The sequence below is a fragment of the Mauremys mutica genome, chromosome 12, assembly GCF_020497125.1.
Source record: "Mauremys mutica isolate MM-2020 ecotype Southern chromosome 12, ASM2049712v1, whole genome shotgun sequence".
NCBI classification, from domain to species: domain Eukaryota; kingdom Metazoa; phylum Chordata; order Testudines; family Geoemydidae; genus Mauremys; species Mauremys mutica.
The window spans coordinates 80,141,419-80,158,602 of record NC_059083.1 but is presented as its reverse complement, the minus strand read 5'-3'; the positions used below and the strand labels follow the sequence as shown (position 1 = coordinate 80,158,602).

The 17,184-nt window shown below is 45.5% G+C and overlaps 1 protein-coding gene across 1 annotated transcript in view; it reads right to left on the bottom strand.

The window, feature by feature from the left end:
- Window positions 1–17,184, bottom strand: part of NPLOC4 (NPL4 homolog, ubiquitin recognition factor) — a 42,356-nt gene that overhangs the window by 12,906 nt on the left and 12,266 nt on the right. Inside the window, exons 6-12 of the mRNA XM_044982403.1 lie at window positions 16,241–16,335; window positions 14,844–14,967; window positions 13,944–14,123; window positions 11,102–11,188; window positions 9,497–9,568; window positions 8,348–8,474; window positions 5,519–5,679 (exon numbers count right to left, since the gene is read on the bottom strand). Of these exons, the coding sequence (XP_044838338.1) occupies window positions 5,519–5,679; window positions 8,348–8,474; window positions 9,497–9,568; window positions 11,102–11,188; window positions 13,944–14,123; window positions 14,844–14,967; window positions 16,241–16,335 (846 nt within the window). The remainder of the gene's footprint in view (window positions 1–5,518; window positions 5,680–8,347; window positions 8,475–9,496; window positions 9,569–11,101; window positions 11,189–13,943; window positions 14,124–14,843; window positions 14,968–16,240; window positions 16,336–17,184) is intronic.

The window sequence follows — 17,184 nt, the reverse complement described above, 5'->3', positions numbered from 1 at the left end:
GGCAATTTTCTGAACTGTGCTAAGGACTGCCATGTGCTTTTTACTCACTTAGAGACAGAAGCATTTCCTGGTACAGACCAGGTGGCTACCGTAGGACGGCTCTCCCCCACCAGCCGAGACAGGGTGACCTTTGAACATCTATCAAGTCTCTCACTGCTGGGAACTCTCTAGGTGTGGCAAGCTTCTGCAAGAAGAATAAACCCAGTGTCCTTCCATCCTCCCTCACAACTATTCTCGGCTGGGGACAGAGGACTCTATACTCAGGGAAGCTCCTCCCACAAAACAAAGGCATGCACAAGAGGAGAACCTTTGTGATATGAGGTTTGTTAAGATTAAGACGGAAACACCCCCCGGTCCATTCTCTAGCCGCTCCCGAGCAATGGCCGGAGGGAGCAGCCACCGCAGCACCCTTCTGCAAGTTTTAAAGGAAGAACAAAAAACGGATTGCAGAGCACGCTTTTCTCCACTTACGAGAACTTTCCTCCATGTTTTGGTTGCTCAGAGAATTCCCATCGTCGTAACCTGCAGGGATTCCTCTAACGAAGGCCAGAGGTGCAGTTGTGTTGTATGTAACACTCATCAGGCAGGAGGAGAGGAATTTATATATTGAGCACCTGTAACACAGTCCAGTCCGAGACTGGTATTGGGCTAGGAGAAACTGGGCTTGGTAATCCCATTCGGCCTTAATAAAAAACAGCAAAATGCTGTCAAGTCCCTCCAAGAGCTGGATGGAGTGGGGTTTTCCGGAGCTGGAACTGGAACGAAAGTTGAACAGCTGATGCTTCTCGCGGCTGACTCTGCATGAGGCTGAGCAGTCATCCAAATGCAAAGACCAAACCCACTGATCTCCAGCATGAGGGGAAATGTCCCTTTTGTAACACAAGTGTCATTAATCTTTTCCCATCCCAGAGCACTCTAAGGATGACATCTTGTTTGTGCTGAGATCCCACGTATTTGCCTAAAGTTAACAGGAGAACCAAGTCCCACAAAAGTACCAACCCATGACTACTTCAAAGGGTCGATAAAACTCAGCTCTCGCATTTTTTTGCTCCACCTGATGGACCATTGAGACATCCATGAAATAAGCCTAAAGCTAGAGTCCTGCAGTACTACCACTGACTTCAAGCCAGCGCTGCAGCCTGGGGTTCGCAACAAAATGACACAGCTTGCTAATTGAAAGCCATGAATTCTGCGGATTAGCTCAAGACAGCTTGAAGAGTTTGCGGCACTCACACACAATGCGCAGCAATGAACATCAGCACAAAGCACACAGACGACCGTAAGGCTACATACACCATCAAATTTCCAAAGGTGCTGAGCACTCACAGATCCCACTCACTTCAATCCCAATATCAGGCCCCCAATGTTTAAGTGACATTCCTAGCTTAAACAAGCTGGATAGATGCACTTATTTACTTCCCAGAAACACGCAAAAACAGTGAGGAGACAGAGGGCAGGGACTTCTAACCTATTAGGATAAACCCAAGTCTTCTGCAGTCCTGATACAAAGTGAAATCTTTAGCCTGCCCATACTGCTGGAAAATGAACTGAGGAGGAGGTTAACAATACCGTGGTCTCTCGTGCTAGAGGACAGAATGGTTACCATCATAATTACAGCCATTGTGTGTCTGCATATTGAGAAGAGAAGGGACCTTTAGCAGATTTGCGTGGAGTTATTGTTGTTGAGAAGTGCTAACCAGTCTTTCTGCAACATCGTAACAACACAGAATGTTGCACTGCAACACCTGATAGTCCTCACGAATCCCGCACCTTGAACTGCTGGGTTTACCAGTGGGATGGTTTTTCCTTTTGAGTTGATCACGATGAGAAAATTATTTAGCAGAGTAATTTATATTCCTGGTCCCGAAAGCCCCCGATTTTCACTCCAGAACACATTTCCAGCTTTCACACCCCATGGACTGAATATCCACTCAGAGAAAGTGCCATGCTACCCGTGCTATTCGGATGGTTTCTGTGAGTAGCAGGGCAAGAGGCCAATACAAAGAGAAAGGTAAATACATACGGGAATCATTAGGCAAGCGGCTAAGGAAAAATGCTTTGGTTTATGAAACAGAGCAAATCTGGTGCCATCAGTTTTCCTGTTTTCATGATATTTAAGACATGTCTCCAGCTGATAGAACATTGAGATGAGTCACACTGGTTCACATGGGAACCTTATTTTCAGCAACAGCTGTAACACACTGAGGGGCATACTAGCCTCTGACCCCATTCCACAAATGCATCTTGATGTGCGCCATACAAGAAAGCCTTGATGAGTGAAGAGAGCTGTTATTTTGCCTTGAAGCACCTCTTTGCCTGCTTGCCAGAGTCCTCGAACCTGTAACACTCTCACTAATTTCTCCCAGCTGTATGGCTTTGATCCCTGACATAGGCTTCTATTTCTGCAGCATTACTAATTCAGAGACATTTCTTAAGTCATTTCAAAACCAAAGACGACACATACTAAGAGCAAAGATACAAGATCTTTTCCTTATGTGACAAGCAGATTGTAGTACACTTGCAGCTTTCTACTTCTCCAGTTTTACAAACATCACCTTTTCCTACTGGCAGGAATTTAAAATGCATCTACTCCTTTATGCATCTAGTGGAGACAGGAATTTAATAGTTCCCCTCCCACACTCGGATGCTAAATTGTTCTATAAATATATTCTACACTATACAAACATTGGCTTCTTGGTTCTCATCCAACCATCACAATAAACTTACATTAATATAGCCCCTTTCATGCTAAAGTGCTTTTCAAGCTGATCCACACACTACATATATGGATTATTCTTGCTCACCAGTGAAACAGCCAACTGAGGTGAAATGTGGCAGCTGCTTAAGAGCACACAGCAACCCTGCATGACAGCTCAGGGCCGGACGCAAAAGGCTGAAGAGTAAAGGTAGGCAGACTAATTATCAAGCTGGACAATGCTCCTGCTATTGTGCTGACAGGAGTGGCCAGGGTGTTACATTACTAACCATCTTTGTCTTCTCACTGCAAGGTCAAACCTACTCAGGACTCTTGCTCCCAACAAAATGCTTAAGCAATGCTTCGCCAAGCTTGCTGTCACACACCCAGTGACTATGAGGTAGTGTCTCTGACCTCAGGCCTTTTTGCATTTAATGAGACCCAAATGGTCTTTAAACCCAGAAGTGACTAAGCTTCCCATCAGTTTAAAAATGTTCCAGAAAAAGTAAAGATACTGCAGCCAAACATGTTTGAATTCAAAGGACAACTACACCCACCACAGCACCCCTCAAGCTGTCCTAAAGAGGCAATTATGGGTCCGAGTTATAAAACATTTGAAATAATCTGAAGACTGACCCAATGAATCACTGGTTCATGGACATTTCCACAGAACTCTGAAGTAATCTGGGAGCATTTTGTTTACCTCCATCAATTCGGGTTAAAAAGTGGAATTTAGAACTTGCTAGAAAATACACTGGTTTCTCGCGACTCTGAACGTCTCATTAAAGTGCGGCACTACAATGGCTCTGGACCCGGAGACATGGGCTGTGGCCAATGCGATGCTCTTCCTGGACCCGAGTCAAGTCTTTGCCTTCTGAGATGGAACACTGCATGCGGGGATCCGCAGTCAGCATGAGCTGCACCTTCACATTCAAGACAAGCACAATTGCACCAACTTTATTTATTCAAATTAGGCATTGCCCCAGGCCACCTGACAAGGTCCCAGTGAGACCCTCAGTGGGCCATCTGGGCACCCTTTGGGAATTGCCTGTAGGTTGTTGTGGTGGGGACTTAGAATCAGCTTCATTGGTGAGAACACACTTTGCAAGCACCACACGTGGGGAAAGCCTGCTAGAGCGATGAAGAGATGTGGCTGGAAGGTGTTTCACAATTTCAGGTGGCATCAGGGCAAACCAATAGTGTGGTATTGACAGGAAAAAAACGTGCAGAGTAGCTCACCGATCAGCAGTTTCCTGAACTTCACTCAGCACCAACTGGGGCACACAAAAGTGTTCCTGCAAGATTTGCTATCAGTGGTGAATGCTGCCCTCGTTTTAACAGCGCCAAGCAAGGCAGCCTGGCCTAGCTGACACTTCTCAAACAGGAAGTGCCACAAGCAGACCAGATCATGAACGTCAGATATAAACAAAGATGAGAGACCTGGCTTGGATGATGGATAGCCAATTCGTTGGCAAGCATCTCCATTAACTTAATTTTCTCCATCCCTGTTTGTGAAGCACCAAAACAAAGCAAACAGGATTTCTGAGAAGCAGCACCATTATTCTCACCTTTCCAACCCAATTCTGGAGAGGCAAGAGGTTTGAAAAACTCTAGGAACGAATGTCTAAAGGGAATACTCATCTCTAACAAAAACTACAGACTCCATACATGCAGTAGTCCAGTTACTGACAGGGCTTTTGCATGCCACACTGCACATGCAGTTCTGATGGCCTAATCCTCTTGTAGATTCCTGCTCTGAAAGTAGGTTGCCTCCACTGTGCATCAGGAGGGACTTCTGAGGCTTATCATGCAACCAAAGAGAAAGGCTCTAATAGCAGGCACCAACTGCAGCACGAGAGAGAGAAAAGACAGGGCTGTGGAATTCATTCCCAGGGGATGTTGTGAAAGCCAAAAGTATAACCGCATTCAAAAAAGAACTAGATAAGTTCATGGAGGGTTGGTCCATCAGTGGCTATTAGCCAACGTGGTCAGGGATGCAGCCCCATGCTTGGGGTGACCCTAAACCTTTGACTGCCAGAAGCTGAGAGGGGAAGACAGAGGTGGCTATGTTCTGTACACTCTCCTGGAAGCTCTGGGACTGGCCACTATCAGAGACAGGATACTGAGTTAGATGGACCATATTCCTGTCCCTTCCTTCCCTGCCTTTGTACTCACAGGCTACTGGTCCCCTTTGGTTGGGGCATGCGTGGTGTCTCTCTCCTCTGGCTGGCGCTCTATTTGGGCAGACGGAGCCTTATTTTCCATTTTCCTGCTCAGTGTGTTATTGTAGAGTGCCTGATGCTGTTCCGTAGGTGTCTTATAAAAGTATTAAATACAATAAATTCTCACCATCTTGTTAGGAACCTGCTTTTATGGCGGCTTTAACTTGGTGCATCAATTTGCTTCAGTGCACTGTGTGTGTAAATGTAATTGGGGAGAGGAGGAAGCAAATACACTCAGCGGGGGATTAAAAGTCAACACAGAAGCATGGCAGCCACTGCCAATAAACACAGAAGATGTGGTTAATTCAGAGTGCCTGCTCCAGGCCCTACGTGGATCACTGCAGACCTCATTTATAGGCTAGATAGCCAATGGCTACTACTGCACTGGGAACCATAATAGCACTTTTAGGAGGAGGAAATGGAGCTTACACAATTACTTCCTGTGGACACGCGGTGAATGGTTACTACCGAAAATAGTTCAAAACCTCAAAGTGTCCTTTCACTGAGTTGGATACATCGACTTCCAGACCCTCGGCAGAACTAGCCCATACGCCCTCTTTCACACACACTTCTGCTGTTATCTTTAGTCCTAACCCCTTACCTTATAGAACACGTCAGGCACATATTGCTCACTGCTGGACTCCTTCGCATAGCCGAGCTCCGGTGCATCCCGGCACGGCAGCAGACACTCATCCCGTACCAGCGCCATGCACTGATTAGAGACTTGGTAACCCTCAAAGTGGACCTGGTTGTCGGGACCACCTAGAATAGAAAGTTACTTTTAAACCACTCCAGTGGAGGAATGGGCTTATTCTTCTGAGTCCCCACTGGACAGCATTATGGTTTAAACAGCCAGGTTAAACCTGACATTGGCGTTAGATATTGATGCAAGTTGTGTGCATGGTTTGCTATATTAGGAAGTACTTTTAAACAAGGAGTCCCATAAACGTCCTATATTTACTTTATACCTCACCCGGCTTCAAGAGCATTTTCCCAGCTAAACTAATGGTATCAATTCCTGGGGTGAAACCCTGGCTGGACTCACGTCAATGGGAGTTTTGCCATTTATTTAACTAGGCCAAGATTTCAACCTAGCATCAGAGCCCTCAAGCCTCCCTCTTCAGCAGAAACACTCTCCAAAATTAAAACCAGGACTATGGTTCCTGCTGTCCTGTTTTATTTCTGTGCACTAGGCATTAAGGTCAACACAACAAATTCCAGGCTACAACAACTTAGGTTGATCACCTGGCAAACAGGACTATGGGCAAAAGCATAACATTTTCTCAGCCAGGAATGGATGGGTCAGGGGAATTCTGATACACAAAACCGGAATCCAAGACACTAGCTTCAGGTGGCTTTGTCATGGATCACAAAATCAGTACTTTAATTTGGCTAGTTTAAGCATCAGCAGGCTGTCCGCTATTAGAACATGATGAGATATCAGAGAGAAAATCAGGCACATATAAATGGTAAGAGTGTGTTGCTAATGTGTGACACCGGACGCTGCAAAGGGAAGTGAAATTAATCCATGCAGGGGATCTTAAAAAGGCAACGTTGATGATGCAAACCGCACATTTACATTTATACTGCATACAAGGAACAAACCAAGTGCTTGTAGAGAAACCTGATGGGCTGATTTAACAGAACAGAATGAAATTATCTGGACCAGATGATCAGGAAAGGAAACATTCATTTCCTAGCCTCAGACTGCCTCTGCTCTGGGGCAAACACTCCCAGAAATGAAACATGGCCCAAGACACGAGGAAGGCCCGAACAAAGGGAACCACCATTTCCTCAGTAAAACACCTTGTTTGAAAAGGGATATACACATTTATCTTGTAAGAAAAGATGAATGTGTTTAGCGGCCCGGAATGTGTGAGGCAGCTGTCTGGTCACATGGACCTTTTACTGAAAAAGGCCCCAGAAACATCTATAAAGCTTGGGGCTCAGAGGAGGCAATATCATATTGCACTTTAGTTCTTTACATTGGAATTCATGCTTTTTTCATTGTTTAAAATAGACCCCAGAACCTGGCCCAGGGAAACCTTAAACGAATACATCTGTGTCATCTTGGAGATGAATGGCAGATTGAACTTTTAATGCTGTAATTTCCCCACCACATGCCAATGCCTCCATGAACTGGCCATGTGCATCAGAGTATTCTACTGTACTCTTCAGAAGGGCTCTGAAAAATTCTCATGTGACAGAAGCCTGCAAGATGCTTTACTTCAGACATTTTATTTTGTTGACAAAAACATTTCACACGCTTAGGAAGATTCTGAATTTCACTTTGAAGGGTTTTTTCTAGGATCTGTTTCTCACTGATGGATACACGAGGGAATTAAAGGTCCCTGGCTTTACAGTGAACCATCACAAGTAACTTTCAAGACCCCAAAATTCTTGTGTACCGGTACTGCAGCCTCCATCATTGCAGCTTACAGGGCCTGTACATAATACCCTTGGGAGTTAGAGAATGGTGTTCCCCAAATTGTCTAGAATACATCGCCACTGCTGGGTAGCAAGAGCATGGGAATCAAAGCCACTTCTCATGCACAGCAGTGCTCTAACTGGCACTCTGGCCTCTTCCACCCTTCCTATGGAGCTAAACTTACAAGAGATTAATTAGCATGGTCTAATGGACTGAGCACTGGCCAGGGAGTAAAGAACTCCGGAGTTCAAGTCCTGGCTCGGCAGCCCACGGCCAGTCACCGTCTCTGGGTCTCAGTTCGTACTGTGGCCAATCCTCATTCCTAATCTCCCTGGAGAGAGGCCGCTGTTACTGAGTGCAGAGTGCTCGGACGATGTGACATGTGACGCAAGCACTAGGTGTTAGAACTCTATTAGCTAGAAGTAACTAAAAAAGAGAAGGGGCACGTGAGAGAGAAGGGCCTCCCGGAGCACAATCGCATTCAACTGCTTGAAATCTGCTTTATGAATCGGGTCTCGAGTTCCACACGTCCACGCCCCCTAACGCACGTTATCCCGGGGCTCGGGCTGCTGCTTTCGTGGAGTCTCAAGAGCAGGTGTAACATTTAAAAGACAAACAGGCGTCACCCTTTGGCCATATGGTATTTGTTGTTAATGCTAATTTTTTCCCACTCCTGGTTGAAAATTCTATGGCGGTGAAGTAAGAGTGTGTGGGGGGGGTGTCTGTACCCTCCATTGGTCCTAACTGCACTGAAGGGGCCTAGAGAAACAGTTGGAAAAAGAACAGTTAGAACATGGAGGAAGGGAAATCTGTTTTACTCGATGGGTTTGAGAATGGCCTAAAACTTGTTACTAGGACTGATGGGAGACAGTTTGAAAGATTTCAGGTGGTCAGGACAGTCTGTAGCTTGATTGGGAAGAAGTGCATGTTCCTTTGGGGTGACCACAAGAGAGAATCCCAGGAGAAACGAGGGTTTAAGGGCAACTCTGTGCCAGTTTATACCTGTAGCCATAACAGTGACAAATTTGGATCCAAAGTGACCATCTGGAGACAGGCGACATATGTTGGGATGCCGGTTCTGAAAGTTTCCAGCAGTGATGCACTCTTCTGCACTTAAAAAATATGTATCCTAGGAAAAAATAAAAACAAAACACAGCAAGATGATGGAGCTACGAGATGTGCCCCACTTTCATTTCACTGGGCTGCAACTGAAGATGCCTCGTTAAAAATATGCTTCTGAGTAAAGCATATGTGAAAGCTGTGAATGGAATACTACAAACAGAGGGTGTAAAGGACTGAATAGAGGGGACGAGCAGTCAGGAAGGCCAGAGTCCTAAACCTGGTTCTGTCCAGGATGGTGTGGTCCTGGGTAAATCATTTCACCTCCCAGTGCCTCAGTTTCTCCATCTGGGAGACAGGGATAATATTGATCTACATCACAGGGACATAGGAAGGTTGAAGTCTGAAGATAAAAAGCGCCATTCAGATATTACAGTATATCAGGGGTTCTCAAACTGGGGGTTGGGACCCCTCAGGGGGTCACGAGGTTATTACATGGGGGGTTACGTGCTGTCAACCTCCATCCTAAAACCCGCTTTGCCTCCTGCATTTATAATGGTGTTCAATATATAAAAAAGTGTTTTTAATTTCCAAGGAGGGGTCGCGCTCAGAGGCTTGTTATGTGAAGGGGGTCACCAGTACAAAAGTTTGAGAGCCACTGCACTATAAGCACTCTGAGGTTCAGGCAGCAATGCAGTCTTCAGAGGAGGCAATGCTGATTTGCTCACCAAACTCTCACCCCTTACGTGAACCTGCGCCTGCTCCCTACACTCTGCCAAAGTGCCTCTTAATCAGTCGTTCTGTCTCAGGAGTGGGGGAAGGAGACTTCGTGCTGCTTCCCATGCCTGTGGCGGGCTCCCAATCAGCGTTCACTGATCACACTCCTACCCCTTCAAATGCCTCTGAAGACCCAGGTGTACCCTGAAACATTGTAATTACAACAGACACACCCACCCTACACTGCATTGGCTCGACTCGCGCCTTTCATTTCAGCTCTTCGGGGCAGGATTCTGCTGGGCAGAGCCTGCATTTATGATGCTCCATAAACAACAATAAATACAGAAAGTAATTACTGATGCTCTTGCTCCTCACCTTGTTTCTGCTGTATCGAACAGTCCCCTTCCGTGTATCTTCAGAGACCAGATCCGTAAATATCCAGCCAACCTTTGAATTGAAACAAAACACCCCCCCCACCATTTTTTTTAAAAAGGGCAGTCTCTTTCACTCGACCGAGAGGTTCCTCGGACCTAGCTGCGAGGGCCTGCTGTGCGGCACCTGATGAAAATTACTCTCCCAGCTGCATCGTGCTCATCTGAACACAACTTACACATCTGCAGTGTCAGCTAGCCAGCCGAGAGGACTTGCAGTTCTTTATGTCTTGCTGGGGAATTTTTTCATGGAAAAACCTTGAGGCTGCAGGCCTTCCTTCACCTCCCCCACAGCAAAAAGCCATTTGCTGTGCAATATTCACAGTGAAGGAGCATCAGCAACACCAGTGATCTCATTTTCTGACACTAGTAGTCACTCGTTAACATAAAGCTAACATTTCCCACTCAATTCTAATGTATCCCCAATCCCAGCCTGCACTGCTCAGAGCAGCAATTTATTCATGCCTTTTCACTGCACATATACTACAGATACCCTCTTTATTCAAATCCTCCCTTGCAACTCACGTCTACAATGTCAAGCCGTTCAACTAAGAAATGCTGTTACCCACTCGCAGGGAGGCCATGAGACAGACGAAGCATGCACTACAGATCTGCAGCCAACAGTAACTATGCATTTTTAACCTTGGTGATTTCAACAGACCCAATGTGAGGAACAAAGAAAAAACTGGAGTCAAATAACACCCACAGATTCTTTGCTTCAGACACTATCAGTAAGACACAGATTTTATCTTGAGAGAGCAACAGAGCTCACCACAGACGTGCAAGTACGCCTGCCTCTGAGCAAGACCTCCAGCTTGAAAACATTCAACATCAGAAAATCTCAGAACATTCAATACTTAGTGGTAGCATGGCACAGTGAGTGATACCCTCAGACAGCCTGGAAAATTAAGTATAGATCTGAAAGTCATCTGCATACAGAGGACACTGAAATCCATGTGTCTTGATTAAATCACTGACAGGTTGCAGATACAAGAGAAATAAAGGACTAAAAGCTGAACTCCACATCAAAATTGTACACAAGATAATTCTTGCCACATATAGCCCCAAATGAATACTGAGAGATAGGCACTGTGGTTTTGATAGCTGGAATCCTGACCGAAAAAATCCCCCAAAACACAAAAAAACTCCACAGAACATCTCAAAGAAAGAATAAAAGCCACGAGAAAACTCAAACCACAACTGTGCCAAATTAGCACCTGCCAGAGATGCTGCGGAATGTGTTTATCTGAGGGGAAAGCAAGGCGAAACTTCTAATCCCTTTGATGTCCTTCGAGACAGAGGACTGTTGAGTTGAGCAGAACAGCCCCACTGTACTGCTCAATATTTATGCACAGAGAAAAATTCTTATTTTACTTTAACCCCTAGACACGTAAGAGCTATTGGCCCCAGTAAACATATGCTAGATTTCAAAATGTGCCCAGCCTTCATTTTACCCTGTCAAGCCAGGTGCGAGAAGGAGTGACTGCTGCACAGAGAGACCCAAGAACCCCTTCTCCCAGACACGCATTAGCCAACAACATCTCACTACCTTTCTCAGGCCAAGTTTTGCAGCAATCTCATCCACAACCTCGGCTTTCGGATCTTCTAGGAGCTCCAGGCTGTTCTGTGTACCAATCTGTAAGCAAACAGCAGAACCGGCTCATAAATCAAACATTCAAAATCCAGAGCAAACCAGTTCCTATGATTCTGGCCATGTCTAGTGGTGAGGCAGGGGGCCGGGAACTCAGCTGCTGGGTTCCATTCCCAGTTCTCCCACTGACTTGTGAGGACCCTGGGAAAGCCAGTTTATACCCACCTCACAGGAGTCCTGTGGCTTAGCCTGCAAAGCGCGAACAAAAGGGCTCTATCTAGACAATTACACATCGAGCCCATCATTATGGTCTCGGAGCACTTCTAGAGAAAGGCAGAGATGAGACCATTTTTCTGAATCCCCGTTCGACTTGGCAGGTCTAAGCTCCTGTTGTGTTTGTTCGAACGTTAGAGTAGCATGTAGGAAGGGACTTGGTGAATCCAAGAGCACGTTTGGGTTTTGGGTTGGGGAGGAGGAGGGTGAGATGCTCTGCCAGACAGAAGAGCAGAGTTTTCTCTCTCCAGAACAGTGGAGGAAGCTTCCTCGCTTCTACCTTACACACCATCGTGGTGCTGGAAAAGACACTACAAGCTGTACTGGCTTCCAATGCTTGTGTGTCTCTCTAAAACATATAAAAGGCTTATAATGACCCTGTGCCAACAAGCTGGGCTTGGCTGTGCTGGCATTTAATAAAACCAGCAGAGCTGTTAAAGGCTTGAGAGACTATTCACATACACATGCAGTAATCACTTCTCAAAGAGCTGAATGATACTTTCAGTACTGACTGCGACTTTACTCCTAGTGAATCCAACGACAAATCAGGATTAATGAAATTCATGCTCCATGCCTCCCTCCACAGGTGTGTACATACACACTAAACACATACAATTTGAATTCACTACAGAGGGGACGTGAAGAGTCAAACTTGATCTAAAATCCATCCTTGGGAATGGCAGCTTTATCTCTCCTTCTGTGCTGCAATACTGAAACACATTGAAACTGATGAAGATGCCAAAGCTTTAACACTCAGCTTCCTAGATTGCGTGGATTTCAGGGAGATCTTTAAACATGACGTGAAGGCAGCTGTGGCTTGACAGAAATATGACACCTGCTGCTTTTCATGATAACCCTACGGGGCTTCTTAGTCCTTAAAAAGAGAAGTTAAATACTACTCCAGCTTCACTTTTTTGTACCCTTACTTGCAGATGAAGCCTTGTGTATAATGCAGCCCTTCAGCGAGCAACTATCCAAGGAGATACCTCCAATATCCTTTGCTAGTCTTAATACTGCTAAAGAGACTAAGGCTCTGTCTACACTACGGACCTTACAGAGGCACAGCTGCACCACTGTAAGGTCTCCTGTGTAGCCGCTCTTTGCCGGCAGGAGAGAGCTCTCCTGACGGCATAACTAAACCACCCCCAATGAGCAGCAGTAGCTATGTTTTTGCCAGTGAAACCTATGTCAGTCCGGGGTGTGTTTTTTCACAACCTTGACCGACATTACTGACAACGGTGGTAGTGTAGACAAAGCCTAAGATCTGGCTGCTCAGTTTCATTCTAAATCAGTAGGAAGTCAGGACTTACAATAAGATTTCTGAATGCCCTTGCACACTGCGATCCTGAGGTACTATTCTTACTCTACACTATTATACAGTGCTGTTGTAGGTGTGTTGGTCCCAGGATACGGGAGAGACAAGGTAGGGGAGGGAATATCTTTTATTAGACAAGCTTTTGAGCTACACAGACCTGGAGAAGACAACAGAAGTTAGTCCAATAAAAAATATTACCTCCCCCACCTTGTCTCTCTATAGTGCTAGACATTTTCAATTACATTGTTAAACTTACACAGCTTCAGCTTTTTAAGGTCTGATTCAATTATTAAAAATCTATTTTATGTATTTGGTTTCGCTGGAACTCCTATTCCTAAAACCGGCTGTGGTCCAACACTTTAAAGTTAAGGCCAGAAGGGTTCTCAGGCAGTGACCAGCGCCACCTAGTGACTTTTACAAGCAACAAATCTTAAATCTTTATTCTAAAGTTCACTGTGTATTTATGGCCCTATACGCAAACAAAAGACAACCCAAAATGCCACAGTAGAAGTTAAAATATGAAACTGGTGGCCGAGCTAGTGCATCGGACCAGTCTGCACTAAGGTGTCGGCCAGCTCATCGTCAAACTTTAGAGTTTGAAACAAGAGCAGCAGAAAGAGAGAGACAGTGTCAGGTAAAATCAAATGCTAATTTACTCTCTTCTAAAATGCAGGCTACCAAGACAGTGTAAAGTTAAAACTTGAGGCATTCGGCTCCAAACAGATCTGGCCACCCTCGCATAGCAACGGTAGATTTCTGCATGGCCGATTCTTAGCTCATAAAGAGAAACAATGCAATGTTGACCCAAAATGTTGGTTTTGTTGACATTTTTACAACATTTAAGGGCAACAGAAATATTTCCATGGGCATGTTTTGAAACAAACATTTCCCACTGAAGCCTTTGCAACCCAAACAATTCCACAGAGAACCTGAAAGCAAAACCCATTCTAAGGAAGTCACTTGCACTGTGTTTCCTTTTGCATTTCCCTGTGCTTGGGCAACTAAAATCATATAGCACAAACAGTGAAAAGCAAATGTGAATGGTAATTTCAGTGGTAATACCGTAATCTATGATTTTTATCTTGACAGTTTCCCTCTAGGATCTACTGCAGAAAACATCACGTGATTTCCTGAACAAGGTGGGTTCCACGTTCCCGGATCGCCATCTTTAAGAAATAAAGCTACGACATTCTTATGCTGAGTTATTTTTACCTGTGGAGGTTCATAGATGGCAGCTACCTCAGCCCTGATACCCAGAGGGATGTCCTTGTGCTCTGTATATCGTCCGTATAAGTACCCAAAATGCTGGTTCCCTGTCTTTCTCCAGAAGTCGAGGAAGCGATCCGCAAGCGTGTGGTTCTCAAACATTATGTTGTCAACGTGCCTGTATTTCTGTTAGATAGAATGCAAGAGTGCTTTAGGCCAGCGCCCTGATTCCAGACCAATGTAATCAATTAGCTTGCCTACTTCCAGTCCAGTCACGTCTCTCCAGACCTGCCTGGGGTGCCCCCCAACAATTAAGGAAAAAATCAGAATCCTGCTGGAGCAAGGGGAGGGAAGGGGAAGCTAGCTTGCTCCGTCTCCTCCTTCCCATGACTGCTCTATCCCTCCCTGCCCCAAGCTCCTGCTGCAGCACCAGACGACTCCCCCCACCAGAGCAGAACGCAGCACAGGCAGGATGAAGGGAAAGCACTCAGAATACCCAGCACCCAAAATCAGTTCTGGCTTCTTGCTAGGACCAAACTCCCTCAATCCTTTCTGACTGCAAAGTGTTGCAGAATTTCAGTGGGTTGCAACAAGAAGTTGCAGGTGGTTTTTCGGATCCCATGTGGACGGAGAGTTGAGAAGCACTGTCCCAGCTCAGGTCAGTGCAAATGTCCTCTGCACTACGGGGAAATTCCTGAACCCAGCACATTTCAGAGTCGCTCTCTGCAGCAGCTAAAGACATTAACCAGCCATTTCCCCAGCACCTGCCAATATGCAAAGGCTCCCAGACTCCAAGATGGCTGCTCTCCTGGACGTTTTCTCCAGCTCAGAAATAAAAAAGGTAAATAACGGCTTCTCTGCATAGAAGAACAAAGAGACCTCAGCACAGCCAATGCCAAGACTCACCTGTCTGTTGAGTGTGATAGCACTTGGCTGGCACTTGGTGCAAATGCCTTCTGGCCAGGGAGGATGCCCCTCACAGCCAGATTTAATCTTGCAGCTGATGTTTTCCAGTGCAACGAACTTCCCCCTGAATAAGATCGGAAGAAAGGTGGGTTTTCTTTAGCATATTAGGATACCTTTTGCCTCCTAGAAAGAATCTAGCAAGTCAAGCACCTTGTATATAACAAGGCACAGAACAGACATTGTGCGTTGATACTTTGCACCTCTGTAGGATGCTGCAACTTGTCCAAAGTCACACAGTGAATTCAGCAGCAGAGCTAGCAATGGAAGCCAGGAGTCCTGGTCCTTCTGCTCTAACTACTGGACAACTTTCCAGTAAGCTGATGGCGCCAGCAAAAGTGTCAGAAATGCACATAAAAGTCATTTGGCTGCAGTTTGAACAGTTTATATTGCACATGGCAAGGAATGCGTTATACACTGCATGACCAAAATTAGTTTCCTTTTTTGTGCATAAAATTTATTGCAAGCTGGAGTCCTCTTAAAATGAGAATCCATGCTTGAGTTTCATTTCAGCAAGACAACCTCCCCAGAGAATGAAGGGAAGGTTCCACTTGTTTCCTCTTTAAAGGAAAAGCATGCTAGAATACTGATGGGTTCTCAGTTCCAGGGAAAGGGACACTGTCCTTCATAGAATGCTGTTGATCGCCTCAGTTTGTGGCCTTGCTTTGGAGCCACAGGTCTGCATCTAAAAAAAACAGGCTAGCTGAGTGTGTTCAGCACCTCCTCTGCCTAAGGTACTTACCACAAATCTTATTTTGGCTACACTTACACTTCAAAGCGCTGCCGCAGCAGCGCTTTGAAGCGCTAAGTGTAGTCAAAGCGCCAGCGCTGGGAGAGAGCTCTCCCAGCGCTGTCCGTACTCCACCTCCCTGTGGGGAATAACGGACAGCGCTGGGAGCCGCGCTCCCAGCGCTGGGGCTTTGACCACACTGGCGCTTTGCAGCGCCGCAATTTGCAGTGCTGGAGAGGGTGTGTTTTCACACCCTGCTGCAGCGCTGCAAATTTGTAAGTGTAGCCAAGCCCTTAGTACTTAACTGAAAAGCAGAAGTGGATTGTGGCTAAAAGCTCTCCTGATTCACCAAAGCACCGTCCATCCCACCCTGAGGTCGACTCCTGGCTTCTTGATCATACCGTGCCCTTTCTTCCTTCTATCTGATCTTCCTTCCAACTTCAGCAATGCTGCTTGTAAGCAGTTACCTTGCCACAGTTTAAAGTGAAGCTACTTCTTAGGATTCATATTCCCAGGTTACCATATAATAGCTATTACCACCAACATCCATGCAAGGTTTGTGTACTTTGTTGTAGCTATAAGGCTCCCTTAATTGCAGTGAGTTTCTTACTTGTCTGCTCCTCCGGTCAGCTTCCTGATGTAGGCATGGAATGACATGTGCTTCACAGGAGGTTCCAGATGGTTTAAATAATCTTCATCAAAAGGCTGCCAAAAACACCACACAAAGGAGAGCCAGGTCAGACACCTGTCTGATAATACATTGATCACTGAACAAATGGGTGTTCTAGATTCAACTTTCCACTGGCTCCCGGTGTGGAAACAATCAAGAAACTCTGGGCCTTTTTTCATGGCAGTTATGGTCTCATGTGACAGGTACAGTGGGACTTCACAGTATTTTTAATATTCATTCATACTTGCTCAAAACACAAATTTTCTCCACAAATCACAGCCAGACTCAAAGGCACAAGGCTTTTTAAATAATGACAAACAAAAAGACCAGCTGATCTAAACATTCTTTCTGAGGTTGTTTGAACACATGGAGGGGAGGAGACCACACTCATTTGGGGGAACCATTTCTGCATGCACTAGGGAAACAGTTGAGAGTATCTGTTGTTATTACGGTTGTTTTCAATCTAAATAGGGTGTAGTGAAAATCTGAGGAGAAGCATTGAGATCCGTACGGGGGAGGGGAAAGGAGAGCGAAATGAACGCAAAGAGCGGCACAGAGATCCCGAGTGAAAGTGAAGAGAGAAGACAAAAATCTCACACACAAAGGTTTGCCTGGGGGCTTTTTAAAATATTTTCTGCTAAATCCATTACAGCAGAAAAACAAATGTCTTAATCATGATAAATCCTAGGGCAACATTATAGCCAAAGGACCAACCTTGTTTCTTTAGCTATTGTTGGTGTGAACGGGAGGCCTTGGGTAACATATCAGAAGTCTGACTCGCAGAAGTGCTACCATTACACAGGCAAAGCTACAAGAAGTGTTCAAGCAGGTACAGAGAGTTTGGAGAAAGAAGTGTAACTTCAGAAAGTAACATAAATAAGAGC